The sequence below is a fragment of the Oncorhynchus kisutch genome, linkage group LG17 (genome assembly GCF_002021735.2).
Source record: "Oncorhynchus kisutch isolate 150728-3 linkage group LG17, Okis_V2, whole genome shotgun sequence".
NCBI lineage: Eukaryota > Metazoa > Chordata > Actinopteri > Salmoniformes > Salmonidae > Oncorhynchus > Oncorhynchus kisutch.
Genome location: NC_034190.2, coordinates 29,014,632 through 29,036,085, shown reverse-complemented (window position 1 = coordinate 29,036,085; position 21,454 = coordinate 29,014,632). Strand labels below are relative to the sequence as shown.

General features: G+C 39.4%; 1 protein-coding gene across 3 annotated transcripts in view; it reads left to right on the top strand.

The window, feature by feature from the left end:
* LOC109875608 (ras/Rap GTPase-activating protein SynGAP) overlaps positions 1 to 21,454 on the top strand; it is a 110,115-nt gene that overhangs the window by 12,651 nt on the left and 76,010 nt on the right. For all 3 annotated transcript variants that reach the window (XM_031793504.1, XM_031793506.1, XM_031793505.1), the window contains exons 2-3: positions 5,746 to 5,879; positions 11,801 to 11,918. In XM_031793504.1, coding sequence (XP_031649364.1) covers positions 5,746 to 5,879; positions 11,801 to 11,918 — 252 coding nt within the window. The remainder of the gene's footprint in view (positions 1 to 5,745; positions 5,880 to 11,800; positions 11,919 to 21,454) is intronic.

Genomic DNA, 21,454 nt, shown 5'->3' with positions numbered 1-21,454 from the left:
TGCATTAAGTTAAAATAAGTGTTCATTCAGTATTGTTGTAATTGTCATTATTACAAATACATTTTTACAAATCGGACGATTTAATCGGTATCAGCGTTTTTGGTCCTCCAATAATCGGTATCAGTATCAGCGTTGAAAAATCATAATCGGTCGACCTCTAGTATTGATACACCATCTACAAAATATGTGCCCTTTTTTACAAGGCATTAAAATACCTCCCTATAATCTGTGTTTGAAATCCACTGCTCGAATGGGGGATGCAACTTTTTATGTGACTTGTAAAGCAACTTTTACTCCTGAACTAATTTAGGCTTGCCATAACAAAGGGTTTCAATGACTGAAGACATTTCAGATGTTCTTTTTTAATTGATGTTTAAACATTTCTAACAACATAATTCCACTTTGACATTATGGGGTATTGTGTGTAGGCCAGTGACACACGTTTTTAAAATTCAGGCTGTAACACAACAAAATGTGTCAAAAGTCAAGTGTTGTGAATACTTTCTGAAGGACTGTATTTACATGTTCAGTTTGCGGAGGTTTATATCTGTAAAAAATAACTATGTTAAACTATATAAAAACATCTTTACATTCGTACACTACCAACCCATTTTGACATGTTTAGTGTTGGAGTGATAGTTTACTCTGGACCATATGACTATAATGTCACCTGTAGTTGTTTTTAATAATTTTTTATAACATATTCTTTTATTAATGCACCCTCTTCCGATGTCAAAAATAGTATTTATTTTTCGTTTTTCAGCTTTTTTGTTACATATACAGTACCAGTCAAAAGTTTGGACACACCTACTCATTCAAGGGTTTTTCTAAATTATTTACTATTTTCTACATAGAAGAATAATAGTGAAGACATCAAAACTATGAAATAACACATATGGAATCATGTAGTAACCAAAAACAGTGTTAAACAAATCAAAATAATATTTTAAATTTCTTCAAGGTTCTTCAAGGTAGTGCTGAGGGTGATAGTTTCCACCAAAGCTCACACAGTCATTCATCCCGCATACAAACAGTATGCAGAACCTGTATACTGACCCTACTGGGGATCCAAACCGGTCTGGGTCCAAAATTCAAACGTGTCCCTCCAGTCCAGGTTGGTTCCTGTTCGACTTTCACAGGTCTCTGGTCTATGTAACTGCAGTTGATATACCCAAGAGAACCTGACCATGGCTCTCCATAGCCTATATCCTATTTATTTTTTAAGGCAACATTTTTGACCACAGAAAAGACTAGTGTCTGCCACAACTGATTTTTGGGATATAATCTCTATGCGTGCATCAGTTGACACCTGTCGGACACTTTGTATCATGGAATGTTGAGACTCGATGCCCCTCACACATACAGTACCGGTCAAAAGTTTGGACACACCTACTCATTCAATGTTTTTTCTGAATTTTTTTACTATTTTCTATATTGTATAATAATAGTTAAGACATCAAAACTATGACATTTACATGGTGTGTAGGTAGTCTCCAAATACTGTATTTTCTTCCCTACAATGACAGGTATGCTAAATGCAAATTTGGGGAAATGTAAAAGTGCTGGATGACTTCCTGCAAGTTGGATTCCAATAGAGATTGGATATTACATTGCAAACCACTATAATGTTACAAATGAAGAAATATTTAAATATAGCTTTACACCCTTATAACTCAAAGGACTACAACTGAAAGAGAAATGTACTCGGCTGGAATTGATTGTAAATGCAAAAGCTTAAAAATGTAGTTTTCTGGTTTTCTTGGTCTTGGAATAATCTCCAGATATTTTTCAATTTAGAGTACTTTATCCAGATAGAGGAGTTCAAGGCTAAAGCTACCCTTTCAGGTCTGGATGACAAAGCCTTCATGTTTTACAATGATGGTGGGTATTTCTTGATATTTATGTTTTTATGCAGCACTGTAGTTGCTTTAAATGGATCAAATATGCCTCCCTTTCTTTGGAAAGAAGTATTCAAACATCAATGGAACATTCCGGTTTAATAAAGGTTAAATCAAATATATTCCATAGTAGTCCATTGTGTGCAATGGCTTTTGTCTTGGCCTTGTATTGTTTTACACAAGCTCTTTCCTGTTGCTAATCTGGCCACTTTCTTATAACCTTTTGTGAGTATGTCAGATCGCTACTTTTAAACATTACTCTGTCCCAGTCTGTTCCACCCTAGCAGTCATGTAGTAGAGCAATGGATGTAATCAGATTTACGTAGGTCTTTTGAGGCTAATGTATTGACAAAAGTCTATACTTAGCTGCAGATAACCTTTTGATTTAAACTCCCTCAACTCATTATCAACTAAGTGAACACAATCAAGTGCTGTGGTTCCCAATGCTGCCCAATAAAACCTGATTCATATGGCCTGCCCATTGGTCTTGGTTACTATATAAAGACCTACAACTATTACCAGGTAGACTCACCTCACGGGTATGCTATCATTGTTCAGAATAAGAAGTGTGTGTGTGCATGAGGTGAAGTGGTGAAGTTTGTAAACAAACACATGAATACATATTGCTATGGCGGGTTTGATAGAATTCAAGCCTTGGTCAGTTGATATGTTTTGGCACGATTTTCCATTGATGACATCAATGGAGCATTTCTACTTCATACCCTGTTAGCGTTAGCATGGATGTGACCATGGTCTTAATGTGAATTAGATCAATTGTTTACAGGTGTGGGTGTGTCTGTGAGAGCAGTGCGGACAATGATGTGGTGCTGAAATGGTTAAAACTCCCTAGACATTTGGGAGCACTTAAGGACAGCGGCATGGTGCTGAAATGGGTCAATCCACTAGGCGGCATAGGTATACAGTACCAGTCAAAAATCTGGACACACCTACTCATTCAAGGATTTTTCTTTATTTTCACTATTTTCTATATTGTAGAATAATAGTGAAGACATCAATACTATGAAATAACACATATGGAATCATGTAGTAACCAAAAAAGTGTTAAACAACTCAAAATATATTTGAGATTCATCAAAGTAGCTTCCCTTTGCCTTGATGACAGCTTTGCACACTCTTGGCGTTCTCTCAACCAGCTCCAACTGGAAAGCTTTTCCAACAGTCTTGAAGAAGTTCCCACATATGCTGAGCACTTGTTGGCTGCTTTTCCTTCACTCTGCGGTCCAACTCATCCCAAACCATCTCAACTGAGTTGAGGTCAGGTGATTGTGGAGGCCAGGCCATCTGATGCAGCACTCTAACACTGTTCTTCTTGGTCAAATAACCCTTACATAGCCCGGAGGTGTGTTGTGTCATTGTCCTGTTGAAAAACAAATGATTGTTCCACTAAGTGCAAACCGGATGTGATGGTGTATTGCTGCAGAATGCTGTGGTTTATTTGCAATTCGAGCCCGAAGGCCTGATTCACGCAGTGAACTTAGCTACAGTAACAACATTGCACAACATAATAAATAAATAAATAAATCCCCATCAATCCACTGCATCTGCCGATATCGCCCTTCCACAGCTGCGGTGAAAGGTGGCAGAGCCAGAGCAGTGTTTATCAGACCATGAGCCTTCCCGAAAATCGGTCTTCTCACGAAAACATCTGTAGTGTCCGAACAGTTTGGCCGAAACTATCATGGCCACTCCATTGAAAGATGAGACTAACAAACACGATGGTGTTCTCCGTTTTGCTCAAGGATGCGCACAAGCCTCACAAGCCTTGTCTGAAGGTCCCGGTACCAGTTTTAAAAAATGAATGGAAGTATATATGGACATAGTTCAGTGCCTAAAATAATGGGATAATTACATGATAAAAAAATCTAATCTTTCTTATACTTCTCAGATATAGGACAGATACTTCACAACAAACCTCTTTAGAATCTGTTATTCACGCTGTTTCTATTGGCTAATAGCAGTAATGCCAAATTCAATGTTTTATCAAATAATTTTTAAATATATATTTTTTGATACCTTAAGGGGTCTTAAAATTCAAACTCAAATAGCTAAGTGATCCTTGGTATGACCAGCTGAAAACAATTCCATATGTTAGTTTAGAAAAATTGAGAGAGTGGGAGAGAGTGAAATGCAGGGAGTAAAGTGGAGGAAAGGGAAGGAAATAGGGACAGATGGGTAAAAAGAGAGGGGGAGGGGGGAGGGGTAAGCCATAAGGAAAAATATGATTGTGACTATGAAGTAGTCTAATGTTTCCAGTGTGTAGTGGTCAAGGTTATCACAAGCCCACACACAACTACAGTGGTGGAATATCTACTTTCTACTTTTGGAATCTGCAGGGCCTCCTACATACGACATGTGATATTGTACATTTAAAGACTATAGAGGACGAGAGAGGGAGGAGACTAGTCACTTGTTCACGTGTATCAGGGTTGCCATGGAGACAAAGTGTGGGCTTCACTTAAAACATTGTGCCCTCCTTTCCTTTAGTTCCTCCCCCTTCTACTATCTCTCTCTTCCACCTTTTCCACTGTCAATGGTTCACAAACATCAATTTCCCCTTTAGGTAGTTAGTTCTATCAGATGTTCTCTTCTCTTCCTCTCCTTTGGAACGCTAGCCCTATCCTCTCTCGAACCCATTTTCCTCTTTCCATTTCTCTCGTCATCCTGCTTGGAATCTTTCGCTCTATCCTTTGCAGATCATCTTTCCCTCCAGCAGTCCCTTAGTCTATTCTTTTCTCAGTTGCCATGGCGATGGGCTGGGGGTGTGTGTGTGAGTGAGAGCGAGTGAAGGAGTGGGCGTTGCGGAAGTGACCTCGCCAGAGCAGAATTTTAGCTTCCTGTGCACTCCTTCTCTATTTCTGGATGTACATCTTTAACAGTGCACAAAATATGACACACAGTCAAATTGTATATACAGTATTGCATTCTTGTATGAAAATCACCATACCTCCAAGTAGGTGGATAATAATTGTGTTGCTTGGCTATCCTCCCAGCACAATGAGTGGGCAAATTAGAGAAATGGTTCTCTATTATTATTTTTTATCATTGTCATTGCACCAATGGAGAATTAACACAGAATTGAAATGTCACATACTTTTCCATCAACATCATTAGGTTTGCTATATTGCCAAATACAATACGCAAGAGTATGTCCGTTTTATTAATGTCAATGTTGTAGTTTTTGTTATGCATCTCTGTCTCCTAGATTTGGGCAAACTGCTGTGGTACATATAGACTTCTTGGGTAACATTATTTATCTGTAGTATTTGAAGAATGCGGCTTCATGTACTACTTCCTTACTTTATTATAATACCCCAAAATAAATGGGGCAGGGATGCGAGGTGGTGTTAAATAGTTTGTTTTCATCTACTGAGAAAGACAACTAATCGTGAAAGAGGATTAGCTGTTTGTATCTGCAACTTGCCAGTAAACAAGCAACTTATGATATATAAAATGTATATATTATAAGTAAGCCTTGTCCGAGCCAGAACAGCCCACATGGTCAGGAGCAAGTTTCTGTATCATGAGGCAGCACATAGATATATATCAGGTCTCTTACTTTTTTTGTCAAAAGACACCACTGTCTTTCTATCTCATGGAAGTTTCTGAATTGAGGACAGGTCTATTTTATTTTTAGGACAATCAGTAGACCTGATTGCCAACTCTATTTATAACAAGTAAAAAATGGAAGCTCTGCTGCTACCTCCTGGAGAAAAAACAAAGTATTATTTTTCTGGCATTGTCAATTGTGCTATTGATCCCAGCTGCTGTGCTGGTTTTTTTTCTATACAAAGTTAATTCACTAATTCCTTTTTTATCTCATTCTAAGATGGAAGGTGTGCCTCCCCGTTATCTTCGCGGCCCCAGACCCCTTCCAATGGCCTGGCTTATGATTCCCCCGGTTGGAACCTACGCCGCTCGATGAGAACCGGGAGTCAGCGCTACATGTTTGACCAGGAGGAGGTAGGATGATTACCTCCATCTTGTTCACCAGAGACAAGCACATGCAGGACATGGCAGACAACCACAGTCCTGCTGATTTTCATTTCTCCCTAGCCCTTAATTGGTCAGTGAATGTATTTGATTGACTAGAGTCTACCTGATGGGTTGAGAGTCCACATTGATCACTGATTTATTTACCTACAGGTACAGTATATTCAGAAAGTATTCAGACCCCTTGAATATTTCCACACATAATTACAGCCTTATTCTAAAATGGGTTAAATAAATGTTTTTCCTCATCACTCTACACACAATACCCCATAATGACAAAGCGAAAACAGGATTTTAGAAACATTTTCAAATTTATACAAAATTAAAAACAAAAATGCCTTATTCACATAAGTATTCAAATACTTTGCTATGATACTCGAAATTGAGCTCAGGTGCATCCTGTTACCATTGATCATCCTTGAGATGTTTCTAGAACTTGAATGGAGTTCACCTGTGTGGACATGATTTGGAAAAGTACGCACCAGTCTACATAAGGTCCCACAGTTGACAGTGCATGTCAAAAACCAAGCCATGAGGTCGAAGGAATTGTCTGTAGAGCTCCGAGATAGGATTGTGTCGAGGCACAGATCTGGGAAGGGTACCTAGATGGTCCCCAAGAACAAAGTGGCCTCCATCAATCTTAAATGGACAACTTTTTGAACCACCAAGACTCTTCCTAGAGCTGGTCGCCCGGCCAGGCTGAGCAGTTTGGGGAGAAGGGCCTTGGTCAGGGAGGTGACCAAGAACCCGATGGTCACTCTGACAGGGCTCCAGAGTTGTTCTGTGGAGATGGGAGGAACTTTCCTGAAGGACAACCATCTCTGCAGCACTCCACCAATCAGGCCTTTGTGGTAGAGTGGCCAGACGGAAGCCACTCCTCAGAAAGAGGGTCATGACAGCTCGCTTGGAGTTTGCCAAAAGGCACCTAAAGGACTCTCAGACCATGAGAAACAAGATTCTCTGCTCTGATGAAACCAAGATTGAACTCTTTGGCCTGAATGCCAAGCATCACATCTGGAGGAAACCTGGCACCATCCCTACGGTGAAGCGTGGTGGTAGCAGCATCATGCTGTGGGGATGTTTTTCAGCTGCAGGGACTGGGAGACTAGTCAGGATCGAGGGAAAGATGAACAGAGTATAGTACAGATAGATACTTGATGAAAGCCTGCTCCAGAGCACTCAGACCTCAGATGGGGGTTCACCTTCCAACAGGACAATGACAAAAAGCACTCAGCCAAGACAACGCAGGAGTGGCTTCGGGACAAGTCTCTGAATGTCCTTGAGTGGCCCAGCCAGTGCCCGGACTTGAACCCGATTAATCGGAATGGCCGATTTAATTAGGACCGATTTCAAGTTTTCATAACTATCGGAAATTGTATTTTTGGGCCCCGATTTACCGATTTTATTATTATTTTTTTATACCTTTATTTAACTAGGCAAGTCAGTTAAGATCACATTCTTATTTTCAATGACGGCCTAGGAACGGTGGATTAACTTCCTTGTTCAGGGGCAGAATGACAGATTTTCACCTTGTCGGCTCGGTGATCCAATCTTGCAACTTTACAGCTAACTAGTCCAACGCAATTAACGACCTGCCTCTCTCTCGTTGCACTCCACAAGGAGACTGCCTGTTACGCGAATGCAGTAAACCAAGGTAAGTTGCTAGCTAGCATTAAAGTTATCTTATAAAAAACAATCAATCATAATCACTAGTTAACTACACATGGTTGATGATATTACTAGATATTATCTAGCGTGTCCTGCGTTGCATATAATCTGACTGAGCATACAAGTATCTAAGTATCTGACTGAGCGGTGGTAGGCAGAAGCAGGCGCATTAACATTCATTCAAACAGCACTTTCTTTGCATTTTTCCAGCAGCTCTTTGTTGTGCATCAAGCATTGCACTGTTTATGACTTCAAGCCTATCAACTCCCGAGATGAGGCTGGTGTAACCGAAGTGAAATGGCTGGCTAGTTAGCACGCACTAATAGCGTTTCAAACGTCACTCGCTCTGAGCCTTCTAGTAGTTCTTCCCCCCCCCCGCTCTGCATGGGTAAAGCTGCTTCGATGGTGGCTGTTGTCGTTGTGTAGCTGGTTCGAGCCCAGGGAGGAGCGAGGAGAGGGACGGAAGCTATACTGTTACACTGGCAATACTAAAGTGCCTATAAGAACATCTAATAGTCAAAGGTTAATGAAATACAAATGGTATAGAGGGAAATAGTCCTATAATTCCTATAATAACTACAACCTAAAACTTCTTACCTGGGAATTTTGAAGACTCATGTTGAAAGGAACCACCAGCTTTCATATGTTCTCATGTTCTGAGCAAGGAACTGAAACGTTAGCTTTCTTACATAGCACATATTGCACTTTTACTTTCTTCTCCAACACTTTGTTTTTGCATTATTTAAACCAAATTGAACATGTTTCATTATTTACTTGAGGCTAAATTGATTTTATTGATGTATTATATTAAGTTAAGTGTTCATTCAGTATTGTTGTAATTGTCATTATCACAAATACATTTTTTTTTTTATTGTCCGATTAATCGGTATCGGCTTTTTTGGTCCTCCAATAATCGGTATCGTTATCGGGGTTGAAAAATCATAATCAGTCGACCTCTACTTGAGAGACCTGAAAATAGCTGTGTAGCAACGCTCCCCATGCAAGGTCCTACTTTTTTCTGTTACTGAACTTTCAGGGCCAAACCCTATTAAAGGTGATGTGTTTAAACTTTATAACGCTACTAGAGAGTCCGTACACCAGGCTACCTAGGTCTTTATCAGTCTCCGATTGAGAGACAGGGGCGACAAACTAGGTACCGCAGTGGGCAGCAAATACAGGTTGTATTGAATGTGGTGTCGTATGGGCAGCCCAATTCTGATTTTTTTTTTACAGCACTAATTGTCTTTCATCTTTTCACCTATCACATCAGATCTCATGCAGAGCTGGTCTGATCGATCAAAATGCCTTTGAGTGAAAAAAAGATCTGAATTGTCTGCCTGTGTAAACGCAGCCATAGAGCGGTACATCGACATTATATCCCTAGCTCAATTATGTTTCTTTTAAGTTCTGTATGTTTCCATTAGGTCCAAGTGGGAGTATTGAATTATTTAGTTAATACGAGGTGTCTCATCAAGTGGGTAAGAGCAGATTTAAGGAATAGCTAGTATAAAGAACTGCAAGCATGTTATTGTATGATACCATTTTGTTTTATTTTTTCTTTCTTTTAATCCCCCACTTGAATACGCCTATTTTACAACCCATATACGGACAGATGCTGGAAATTAGCACAAGCTAATGCATTGATGATGCAAAGCAATTTATCAGTGTTTTGTTAGTTCTGAGTAGGAAAGTAGAACTGGGCAGATTTGTGGAATACATCACGGGCCCATCAATAACAGGGCAGCCCAGATGTGAGAGATGAAGTCCCAAAACAAGCCATTGGGGGGAGACATTATTCAACTTTACAATGTGGTATCCCAAAATAATCTTTCCTCTTCTAAATTGATATGGCAGGTACTCTTGCAAAGACCCCCTACTCAGGGAGACACTTTTTTCAATTGTAAATTGAACCTGATATGATCGTAATCATACACAGGTGATTCATGTGAATTGTTTGAGGGTTAGTTTTCTATGAAAATGAGAGGAATTCCTCTACTTATGTAACCTTTTCCTTTAGTGTGTCTGGATGGGATAGGGGATTACATTAATATACTGATCTGAGAACATACTGTACAAGCATTTAATATAGTTCATTATTAATTATAGTCATACAAAACATCCCCAATATGTGTTTTACTCGCTGCACTTAAAAAAATATGTGCAGTACTGTATTTCTGAATCAAGGAAAGTGCTATTCAACTTATATTCAACTTAGTAGATCTTAAGTCAATTGGGATGGCAATTTGTCATTGCTAACGTTACCTGAGCTCAATTTGTTTGTGTTTTCTGCTATTTACTATGGCAAAGTATCACAGTGCGAATATTATTTCTCTCTCTCTAAACTTCAGCACTTTCTGGTGATGCAGTTACCAGTGCTGGCTCATGTCACCTGTCTGGGGAAATACCTGTGGGAGAAGCTATTTCGGGCCACACACTCTTGTCCTTTCACTGTCCCTTAGCCAAGGGCTCTTTGCCACAACTAACAGCAGAACCCACTAAATATAATGTACAGTAGCTCTCCAAGTTCATTGAGGTTGTACTGAGCCATCAACTTTTCTCTCTGTGGTATGTCAAACAACTATATATAGTCAAATGAACTCAATGAAATATGTGGGATGGAATATTTAAATTCAATGCAATATTTGGGAAAATGTTACAATTTCAACAAATAAGAGGATCAACAAAGCTAGCATTTACAGAGAGCATAGGGGACATAAGAATGGCTCACAAATGATATATGACACTTAGTACAATATGTGCGGCATGGTTTTGGAGTTCACAGTAACCTACAGTATATGATAAATTATAGACAAGGTCAACAAGCCTGATTTTGAAGAGATATTGGCAGCTCTGAAGTTTACATAGTTGTTAAAGTGACTTGAGTTGTCTCCGGTCTCACGATTTCACAATTGGAAATGACACAAGACTGATGGTTAGTAATACGATGAAATACAATACAAAACATTAAATACAATACAATTTTTAAAAAAATACAATACAAACATGTCTCGACTTCCGCCGAAGTCGGTCCCTCTCCTTGTTCGGGTGGTGTTCGGCGGTCGACGTCACCGGTCTTTTAGCCATCGCCGATCCACCTTTCATTTTCCATTTGTTTTGTCTTGTTTTCCCACACACCGGGTTTCAATTCCATCATTACATGTTGTGTATTTAACCCTCTGTTCCCCCCATGTCCTTGTCCGGAATTGTTTATTGTAGTGCTTGTGCACGTTATACTGGTGTTTAACGGGTTTTGTTTACCCGTTGATTTATTGTTCTGTTTACGGTGGTTTTGTTTATTAAACTGCGCCATTGCAAATCAGTTTTGGCTCTCCTGTGCCTGACTTCTCTGCCGCCAGAACACACCCCCTACAAAACATTAAAGGTATAGTCTAGGATTTGGAAATCTGTACAATGGTAATTTATATGAATGGATATTTATTTACCAATTGATTCCTAAAGAATATAGCTTTTAAATGCATCATGAACCTAGCACAACATCCGTTCTATATTATAATCCAAATAAGGTTACGTTGTTTACAAGCAACAAAAATATAAACAATCAATGTATATTTTCTAAATGTGTAAAACGATAATGTGGATGTCAGTCTGTGCTGTTTAATAATATGAGAGGGGTTACATTTCCCTATCCCCATCCCTCAGCTGTATACCAAAGCAAGTGGCAGTTTATTGTTTTATTAAATACCTGAATGTAGCTTTAATGCCAACCTATTCACTTTGTTAACTATTTGTTTCACATAGAGACAAAGTGCTTCTGGGTGAGGCTTTGTGTGTTGAAAAGCAATTTGACCTCTCACCTCTGTAAACCACATTGGGAATGTGTTGTGCTAGCCTTTATTTTAAGTGTGGGTGGAAAATGCCCCTGGTCCTTGAGACGCTCAACTCTCAACGGTCTGGATTGCAGTAGGGGAGGTTTTCAGTTTATTGCTTTATTACGTTAAATACATAAATATCAAATCATATGAATCTAACTCTGAAACATTTACACCTGTGAAATTGACATAAATAAATACAAATAAAAAAACATGTAGCTGTGTTACACAACTAACTTTTTCTTATACAGTATGTAGGGGAAGTGCTAGGAGGAGCGATGGTCAGGCGTGGAGTGACCAAGGCACAATCTTAACTTCTTAGGGCTGCATTCCCTTTAAGAGATAGGTCAAGGTCAGGCTGAAAACCCATCTGACCTCCTGTTCTTACCTTAGGTTCACCCTTTACTGATGCATGAGCGTCGCCCAGGCTCTCAGCGCAGTGAGCGCACCAAGCTGCTCCGAAGGACAGTCAGTGTGCCGGTGGAGGGGAGAAGTCAGGACCCCGAGATAGGTATGTAGAACCCATACCGAAAAAGATGTGTATTGGATTGCAAAGTGCGAACAATGTAAGTGTATTGCAGTTCAATAGAACCAATTCAAATACATTGTTTTTTATTTTTCTGGATGTCTGCAAGCTCTGGTTTGGTACATGCATCCTTGCATTTCCCAAGCCATTGTATTTGTTGGAGACTAAATAAATACACCGCTATGAAAGCATACTGTTGGTTACCCTTCTTTTTTGCACTCCTTCTCTGTGCCTTTTTTATGTGCCTTTTTATGTGTCAGTGAAATCAAATGGTATATTATAAACCCTCAGTAGGTCACACCTTGAATACGGTAAATAAGAAGTGCCCACTTTCAGTTTAAGTACTGTAGTCTTTTGTTGTTTAAGTGATGCATTGACGTGATGCGCTATGTCAAACAACACTTTGACCGTATTGGTATTTGTCAGCTTCAAAATATTATAAGTATTTTTTATTATACTACTATGCTGGAAGCATAGAATAGTTAAATTATTTGAATACATTTGTATTCAAACTGCACCATGAAACAAGCTAAGGGGGCTGCGTTCCCTGATGGCTGGCATGTATACCATACTCATGTACAGAGATGAAGACATGCGTATTGATAACAATCATTTAATGATTTTCATGAACAGAATTCTGTAACTATGATTGTGTCTCTAAGAATATATCTATTGGCTTTGTTGGTACATTTGTTAATACAAGGCAGTTAACCCACAGTGAACCCACTGTTCCTAGGCCGTCATTGAAAATAAGAATTTGTTCTTAACCGACTTGCCTAGTTAAATAAAGGTTAAAACAATTCTGTCATAAAAGAGCACATGTTCAGGTTCATAAAAAACGTGTTTACCATCTCAAAAAGATCACGATAGTAAGTGCCTATTAAGTGCCTATTAAGTGCCTATTAAGTGCCAAATAAAGTAGCTGTGTTGACAATTTAATCTTAAATCAGCTATGAATTCCCTTGTGACAGGGAAAAAAGACGCTTGTTGTATGCAACAGGGAGGGGCAGTTGAATGCAAGCTTAAACATGTTTTTTATTGTTAAAACATTTCTAGCCTGTCTGTCTATGCTGACTTTATACAGGAAACATGGTTTAACATGTTATGCTTAACCCATTCAGTTTTCCACCACAAAACACCACAAAACTGCCAAAAAAAGAGTAGAACCTGCTTTTACGCTATGATTTGCCTAGGAGAAGTTCAATGTTTCTTTTGATTTTCTTTTCTTTTCTAAAGGAATAGTAATAATTAAAAAGGAATAGTTTCACCATATTAAAATGAGAGTTCAGTTCACATAACAGGGTTGACCTTAAAATGAGGGACAGACGTCAATGAATAATAATCTTCAGATTATTAATAAAATAACTAAGGCTTTACAATGATTGTGAAAACGTGGAGAAATGTCAGGTTTAAGCATGTTAAATCTTCCTGGCAGTCAGAGGGTGCATGGAGGCACATTTCAAAATGCTACATTTTTGCACTTTAACAAATCTGATTTATTTAATTATCCATGTGGTCCATATTAAAAGGGCACTTTATTAAATATAAAGGCTTTTCAAATTCAATATTGCTGCACAATTTCTATTTAAAATATCAAAGGGACACCAAAGGCACTCATTTCATGGAACGACACTGGCACATTTGTATATTCTGAATTGGAGATATTTCTAAAAAGTTTTTCAGATTTGTCTATAGTGCCCATGGAATTGGCTGATGGTGGTAATGTGCAATTATGATCATTAACACTTTTTCTAATTCAACAGTACTTTCGAGTGGATTTCAGTGGGACTGCAATATGTATTCATGTAATTACCGATGAAGGGAATAAGTCATTTAATGCTGGCTACTTTATTAGTGGTTCACAAATTGGTTCACAAATTCTTCACTTTTAATTGTCCTATTATTCTATGTCGATGAAATGTACATTTTGCATTATGATGTTGTGACTTCATGGTCAGGTGGTACAGTATGTTACCTTTAAGTTTTGTAAATGCCAATGTAGCAATACATGTATTTATCTGGTTGTAATTTGGTTCAATAATCTGGTATCTGACTAGATAACCGAAATAAGAAGTCTTTCCAAAAGACGTCTTGATGTTATAAAGAGAAAATAAATCTTTGTCTGGTTATGATCACCAGTATAGAAGTTTACAACAATTATGACATCAAATGACACATTTTGCCAACTGGGTACTGACTAGTAACTGCTAGGTTGATGCTGCAGGTATATAGTGGATGAAACCATAACCACCCATTCAATATTCATTTAAGAGCGTGGCTATTATTTGACGTTGTTGCTTCATGCCTTTGAACATTTGGTCCCCTGATAAACTCAGCAAAAACAGAAACGTCCTATCACTGTCAACTGTGTTTATTTTCAGAAAACTTAACATGTGTAATATTGGCTGAGAAAAAAACTGAACAAGTTCCACATACATGTGACTAACATAAATGGATTAATGTGTCCCTGAACAAAGGGGGGGTCAAAATCAAAAGTAACAGTCATTATCTGGTGTGGCCACCAGCTGCGTTAAGTACTGCAGTGCATCTCCTCCTCATTGACTGCACCAGATATGCCAGTTCTTGCTGTGAGATGTTACCCCACTCTTTCACCAAGGCACCTGCATGTTCTCTGACATTTCTGGGGGGAATGGCCCTAGCCCTCACCCTTCCGATTCAACAGGTCCCAGACGTGCTCAATTGGATTGATATCCAGGCTTTTCAGAACACTGACATTCCTGTCTTGCAGGAAATCACGTACAGAACGAGCAGTTTGACTGGTGCCATTGTCATGCTGGAGGGTGATGTCAGGATGAGCCTGCAGGAAGGGTACCACATGAGGGAGGAGGATGTCTTCCCTGTAACGCACAGAGTTGAGATTGCCTGCAATGACAACAAGCTCAGTCCGATGATGCTATGACACACTGCCCCAGACCATGACGGACCCTCCACCTCCAAATCGATCCCGCTCCTGAGTACAGGCCTCGGTGTAACGCTCATTCCTCCGACGATAAACGCGAATCCGACCATCATCCCTGGTGAGACAAAACCGCGACTCGTTAGTGAAGAGCACTTTTTGCCAGTCCTGTCTGGTCCAGCGACGGTTCATTTGTAGCCGTAGGCGCCGTTTTTGCCGGTGATGTCTGGTGAGGACCTGCCTTACAACAGGCCTACAAGCCCTCAGTCCAGCCTCTCTCAGCCTATTGCGGACAGTCTGAGCACTGATGGAGTGATTTTGCGTTCCTGGTGTAACTCAGGCAGTTGTTGTTGCCATCCTTTACCTGTCCCGCAGGTGTGATGTTCGGATGTACCGATCCTGTGCAGGTGTAGTTACGTGTGGTCTGCCACTGCGAGGACGATCAGCTGCCCGTCCTGTCTCCCTGTAGTGCTGTCTTAGGCGTATCACAGTACAGAAATGGCAATTTATTGCCCGGACTACATTTGCGGTCCTAATGCCTCCTTGCAGCATGCCTAAGGCACATTCACGCAGATGAGCAGGGACAATGGGCATCTTTCTTTTGGTGTTTTTCAGAGTCAATAGAAAGGCCTCTTTTAGTGTCCTGAGTTCTCATAACTGTGACCTTATTTGCCTACCGTCTGTAAGCTGTTAGTGTCTTAACGACCGTTCCACAGGTGCATGTTCATTAATTGTTTATTGTTCATTGAACAAGCATGGGAAACAGTGTTTAAACCCTTTACAATGAAGATCTGTGAAGTTATTTTGATTTTTACAAATTTACTTTTAAAGACAGGTTCAAAGCAAAACACCAGTCTCAACGTCAATCGTGAAGAGGCGACTCCAGGATGCTGGCCTTCTAGGCAGAGTTGCAATGAAAAATACATATCTCAGAATGGCCAATAGAAAGAAAAGATTAAGATGGGCAAAATAACACAGACACAGAACAGAGTAACTCTGCCTAGAAGGCCAGCATCCCAGAGTCGCCTCGATGCCTTGATGTTGAGACTGGTGTTTTGCGGGTACTATTTAATGAAGCTGTCATTTGAGGACTTGTGAGGCGTCTGTTTCTCAAACTAGACACTCTAATGTACTTGTCCTCTTGCTCAGTTGTGCACCGGGGCCTCCCACTCCTCTTTCTATTCTGGTTAGAGCCAGTTTGCACTGTTCTGTGAAGGGAGTAGTACACAGCGTTGTACGAGATCTTCAGTTTCATGGCAATTTCCCAGATGGAATAGCCTTCATTTCTCAGAACAAGAATAGCCTGACGAGTTTCAGAAGAAAGTTCCATTTTGAGCCTGTAATCGAACCCACAAATGATGATGCTTCAGATACTCAACTGGTCTAAAGAAGGACAGATTTATGGTTTCTTTAATCAGAACAACAGTTTTCAGCTGTGCTAACATGAATGCAAAAGGGTTTTCTTATGATCAATTTGCCTTTTAAAATGATAAACTTAGATTAGCTAACACAACGTGCCATTGGAATACAGGAGTGATGGTTGCTGATAATGGGCCTCTGTACGCCTATCTAGATATTCCATTCAAAATCTGCCATTTCCAGCTATAATAGTCATTTACAACATTAACAATGTCTACACTGTATTTCTGATCAATTTGATGGTAATGGACAAACAATTTGCTTTTCTTTCAAAAACAAGGACATTTCTACCCCAAACAGTTGAAGTCGGAAGTTTACATACACCTTAGCCAAATACATTTAAACTCAGATTTTCACAATTCCTGACATTTAATCTTAGTCAGTTAGGACCACCACTTTATTTTAAGAATGTTTCATGTCAGAATAATAGTAGAGAAAATTATTTATTTCAGCCCTTATTTCTTTCATCACATTCCCAGTGGGTCAGAAGTTTACATACACTCAATTAGTATTTGGTAGCATTGCCTTTACGTTGTTTAACTTGGGTCAAACGTTTCGGGTAGCTTTCCACAAGCTCCCCACAATAAGGGGTGAATTTTGGCCCATTCCTCCTGACAGAGCTGGTGTAACTGAGTCAGGTTTGTAGACCTCCTTGCTTGCACACACTCTTCTATAGGATTGAGGTCAGGGCTTTGTGATGGCCACTCCAATCCCTTGACTTTGTTGTCCTTAAGCCATTTTGTCAGTACACTTGGGGTGATTGTCCATTTGGTAGACCGATTTGCGACCAAGTTTTAACTTCCTGACTGATGTCTTGAGATGTTGCCTCAATATATCCACATAATTTTCCTGCCTCATGATGCCATCTATTTTGTGAAGTGCACCAGTCCCTCTGGCAGCAAAGTACCCCCACAACATGATGCTGACATCCCCATGCTTCACGGTTGGATGGTGTGCTTCGGCTCCCCCTTTTTCCCCCAAGCATAACGATGGTCATTATGGCCAAACAGTTCTATTTTTGTTTCATCAGACCAGATGACATTTCTCCAAAAAGTACGATCTTTGTCCCCATGTGCAGTTGCACACTATAGACTGGCTTTTTTATGGCGGTTTTGGAGCAGTGGCTTCTTCCTTGCCGAGTGGCATTTCAGGTTATGTCGATATAGGACTAGGATTTTTTTAAATAGGATTTCACTGTGGATATAGATACTTCCTCCAGGATCTTCACAGGGTCCTTTGCTGTTGTTCTAGGATTGATTTGCATATTTTGCTCCAAAGTACGTTTATTTCTAGGAGATGAGCGGTATGACGGCTGCGTGGTCCCATGGTTTTTATAGTTGCACGCTATTTGTACAGATGAACGTGGTACCTTCAGGCGTTTGGAAATTGCTCTCAAGGATGAACCAGATTTGTGGATTTCTACATTTTTTTCTGAGGTCTTGGCTGATTTCCTTTGATTTTTCCGTTATGTTAAGCAAAGAGGCACTGAGTTTGAAGGTAGGCCTTGAAATACATCTACAGGTCCACCTCCAACTGACTCAAATGATGTCAATCAGAAGCTTCTAAAGCCAGGAATTTTCCAAGCTGTTTAAAGGGATAGTCAACTTAGTGTATGTAAACTTTTTTATTATTATTATTATTTATTACAAAAAACACAAGGAACGGGTAACATTAAAGTATTAGAACATGAAGGACAAACAATACAGCATCAAGACACTATCAAATATGTATCAGTCTTTCCGCAACAGAGCCATCCTTATGTGTGAGGATGCGTGTGTATGATAGTGATATAAAATATCTGTTATAGTTTCCTTTTTCATGATCACAATCTTGTGAATCCCGAACCCTCCAAGATCCCCCCCACAGTTCCCCGATAGCTGTCCCTGAACCATTCGAGTCCCCTCCCACAGTCCCGCCCCTGGAAGAATAATAAAAATGATAATAATAATAATTCCATTCCCCACCCCAAGAAGCCCCCAATGCACCAACAACCAAGATAATGAACTAAAGAGAAAAAGGAAAAGACAGGAGAAAACAGCAAACAACAATGCAAAAAATATGCATTTAAAACAAAGGACATCATAACATAACAGAAATTATAACAGCAATGCCAACTGTATATGTTTGTGTACATGTCTAGCACTATTACATGTATGTGTGTGTTCTTGTATGTGTTTATTTGAGAGTGTGTGTATATGTGTGTGTACAAACACCAGCGCAGCATCAGCCTTAGGCAGACCAGCATTAGTTGTAAAGACACTGCCACTTAGTGTCATTCAAATGTACTTTTATTATGTTTTCTTTTGACATTCTTTTCTCCTTTTGACCATCATTCTCTCTCTCACACAGCAACTCCACTCCCACTTGTCTCCAATTCCACATACTAAAGCTTCAGACCATTCCATCTATCTCTGCTGGCCACCCACTTCGTGTTTCTACGCAACACATATCTTTCAACTATGTTATGATGTTTAACGTACAATTTGAATCTATCTAATCGAATAGAATCTACAGATTGCGTGTTGAAGATAAATACTTTTACTAAGAGTATCAGTATATTAGTAATTGACTGACCTGGTCTCTCCAGATCTCCTAACAGTTCTATTTCTAGGGTCAATTTTAGATCAATGCTATGCATTTTCTGCCATTCCTGAACCTGAGACCAGAAACAGGCTACCTGAGGACAATACCAAAATACATGGTCTATTGATTCTGTATCCTCACAACAAAATCTGCAGAGCTTTGAATGATTTTATGCCCCAAATATTCAACATTTTGTTGGTGGCAAGAATGCTATATAATACTTTTAGCTGAAAAGCACAAAGTCGGGTATAGTGATGTCATTATGGGGTATAAGTGATGTCATTATGGGGTATAGTGATGTCATTGTGGGGTTAGTGATGTCATTATGGGTATAGTGATGTCATTATGGGGTATAGTGATGTCATTATGGGGTATAGTGATGTCATTATGGGTATAGTGATGTCATTATGGGTATAGTGATGTTAGTATGGGGTATTGTGATGTCATTATGGGCATTGTGATGTCATTATGGGGTATTGTGATGTCATTATGGGTTATAGTGATGTTAGTATGGAGTATAGTGAGGTCAATATGGGGTATAGTGATGTTAGTTAGTATGGAGTATAGTGATGTCATTATGGGGTATAGTGATGTCATTATGGGGTATTGTGATGTCATTATGGGCATTGTGATGTCATTATGGGGTATTGTGATGTCATTATGGGGTATTGTGATGTCATTATGGGGTATAGTGATGTCATTATGGGGTATAGTGATGTCATTATGGGGTTAGTGATGTCATTATGGGGTTAGTGATGTCATTATGGGGTTTAGTGATGACATTATGGGGGGTATTAGTGATGTCATTATGGGTATAGTATAGTGATGTAATTATGGAGTATAGTGAGGTCATTATGGGGTATAGTGATGTCATTATTGGGTTAGTGATGTCATTATGGGGTATTGTGATGTCATTATGGGGTATAGTGATGTCATTGGGGGTATAGTGATGTCATTATGGGGTATAGTGATGTCATTATGGGGTATAGTGATGTCATTGTGGGGTTTAGTGATGTCATTATGGGGTATAGTGATGTCATTATGGGGTATGTGATGTCATTATGGGGTATAGTGATGTCATTATGGGGTATAGTGATGTCATTATGGGGTATAGTGATGTAATTATGGAGTATAGTGAGTCATTATGGGGTATATGTGATGCATTATGGGGTTTAGTGATGTCATTATGGGGTATTGTGATGTCATTATGGGGTTATAGTGATGTCATTATGGGGTATAGTGATGTCATTATGGGTATAGTGATGTCATTATGGGGTATAGTGATGTCATTGTGGGGTTTAGTGATGTCATTATGGGGTATAGTGATGTCATTATGGGGTATAGTGATGTCATTATGGGGTATAGTGATGTCATTATGGGTTATAGTGATGTCATTAGGGGTGTTGTAGTAGTGATGCATTATGGGGTATTGTGATGTCATTATGGGGTATAGTGATGTCATTATGGGGTATTGTGATGTCATTATGGGGTATAGTGATGTCATTATGGGGCATTGTGATGTCATTATGGGGATTGTGATGTCATTATGGGGTATAGTGATGTTAGTATGGAGTATAGTGAGGTCATTATGGGGTATAGTGATGTCATTATGGGGTTTAGTGATGCATTATGGGGTATGTGATGTCATTATGGGTATAGTGATGTCATTGTGGGGTATAGTGATGTCATTATGGGGATTGTGATGTTATTATGGGGTATAGTGATGTCATTATGGGGTATAGTGATGTCATTATGGGGTATGTGATGTCATCATGGTGGTTTAGTGATGTCATTATGGGTTATGTGATGTCATTATGGGTATAGTGATGTCATTATGGGGTTATAGTGATGTCATTATGGGGTATAGTGATGTCATTATGGGGTATGTGATGTCATTATGGGGTATTGTGATGTCATTATGGGGGTATAGTGATGTTAGTATGGAGTATAGTGAGGTCATTATGGGGTATAGTGATGTCATTATGGGGTTTAGTGATGTCATTATGGGGTATGTGATGTCATTATGGGGTATAGTGATGTCATTGTGGGGTATAGTGATGTCATTATGGGGTATTGTGAGGTCATTATGGGGTATAGTGATGTCATTATGGGGTATAGTGATGTCATTATGGGGTATTGTGATGTCATTATGTGGTTTAGTGATGTCATTATGGGTATTGTGATTGTCATTATGGGGTATAGTGATGTCATTGTGGGGTATAGTGATGTCATAATGGGGTTTAGTGATGTCATTATGGGGTATAGTGATGTCATTATGGGGTATAGTGATTATTATGGGGTATAGTGATGTCATTATGGGGTATAGTGATGTCATTATGGGTTATAGTGATGTCATTGTGGGTTTAGAGATTTCATTATGGGGTATAGTGATGTCATTATGGGGTATAGTGATGTCTATGGGGTATGTGATGTCATTATGGGGTATAGTGATGTCATTGTGGGGTTTAGTGATGTCATATGGGGTATAGTGATGTCATTATGGGGTATAGTGATGTCATTATGGGGTATAGTGATGTCATTGTGGGGTTAGTGATGTCATTATGGGGTTAGTGAAGTCATTATGGGGTATAGTGATGTCATT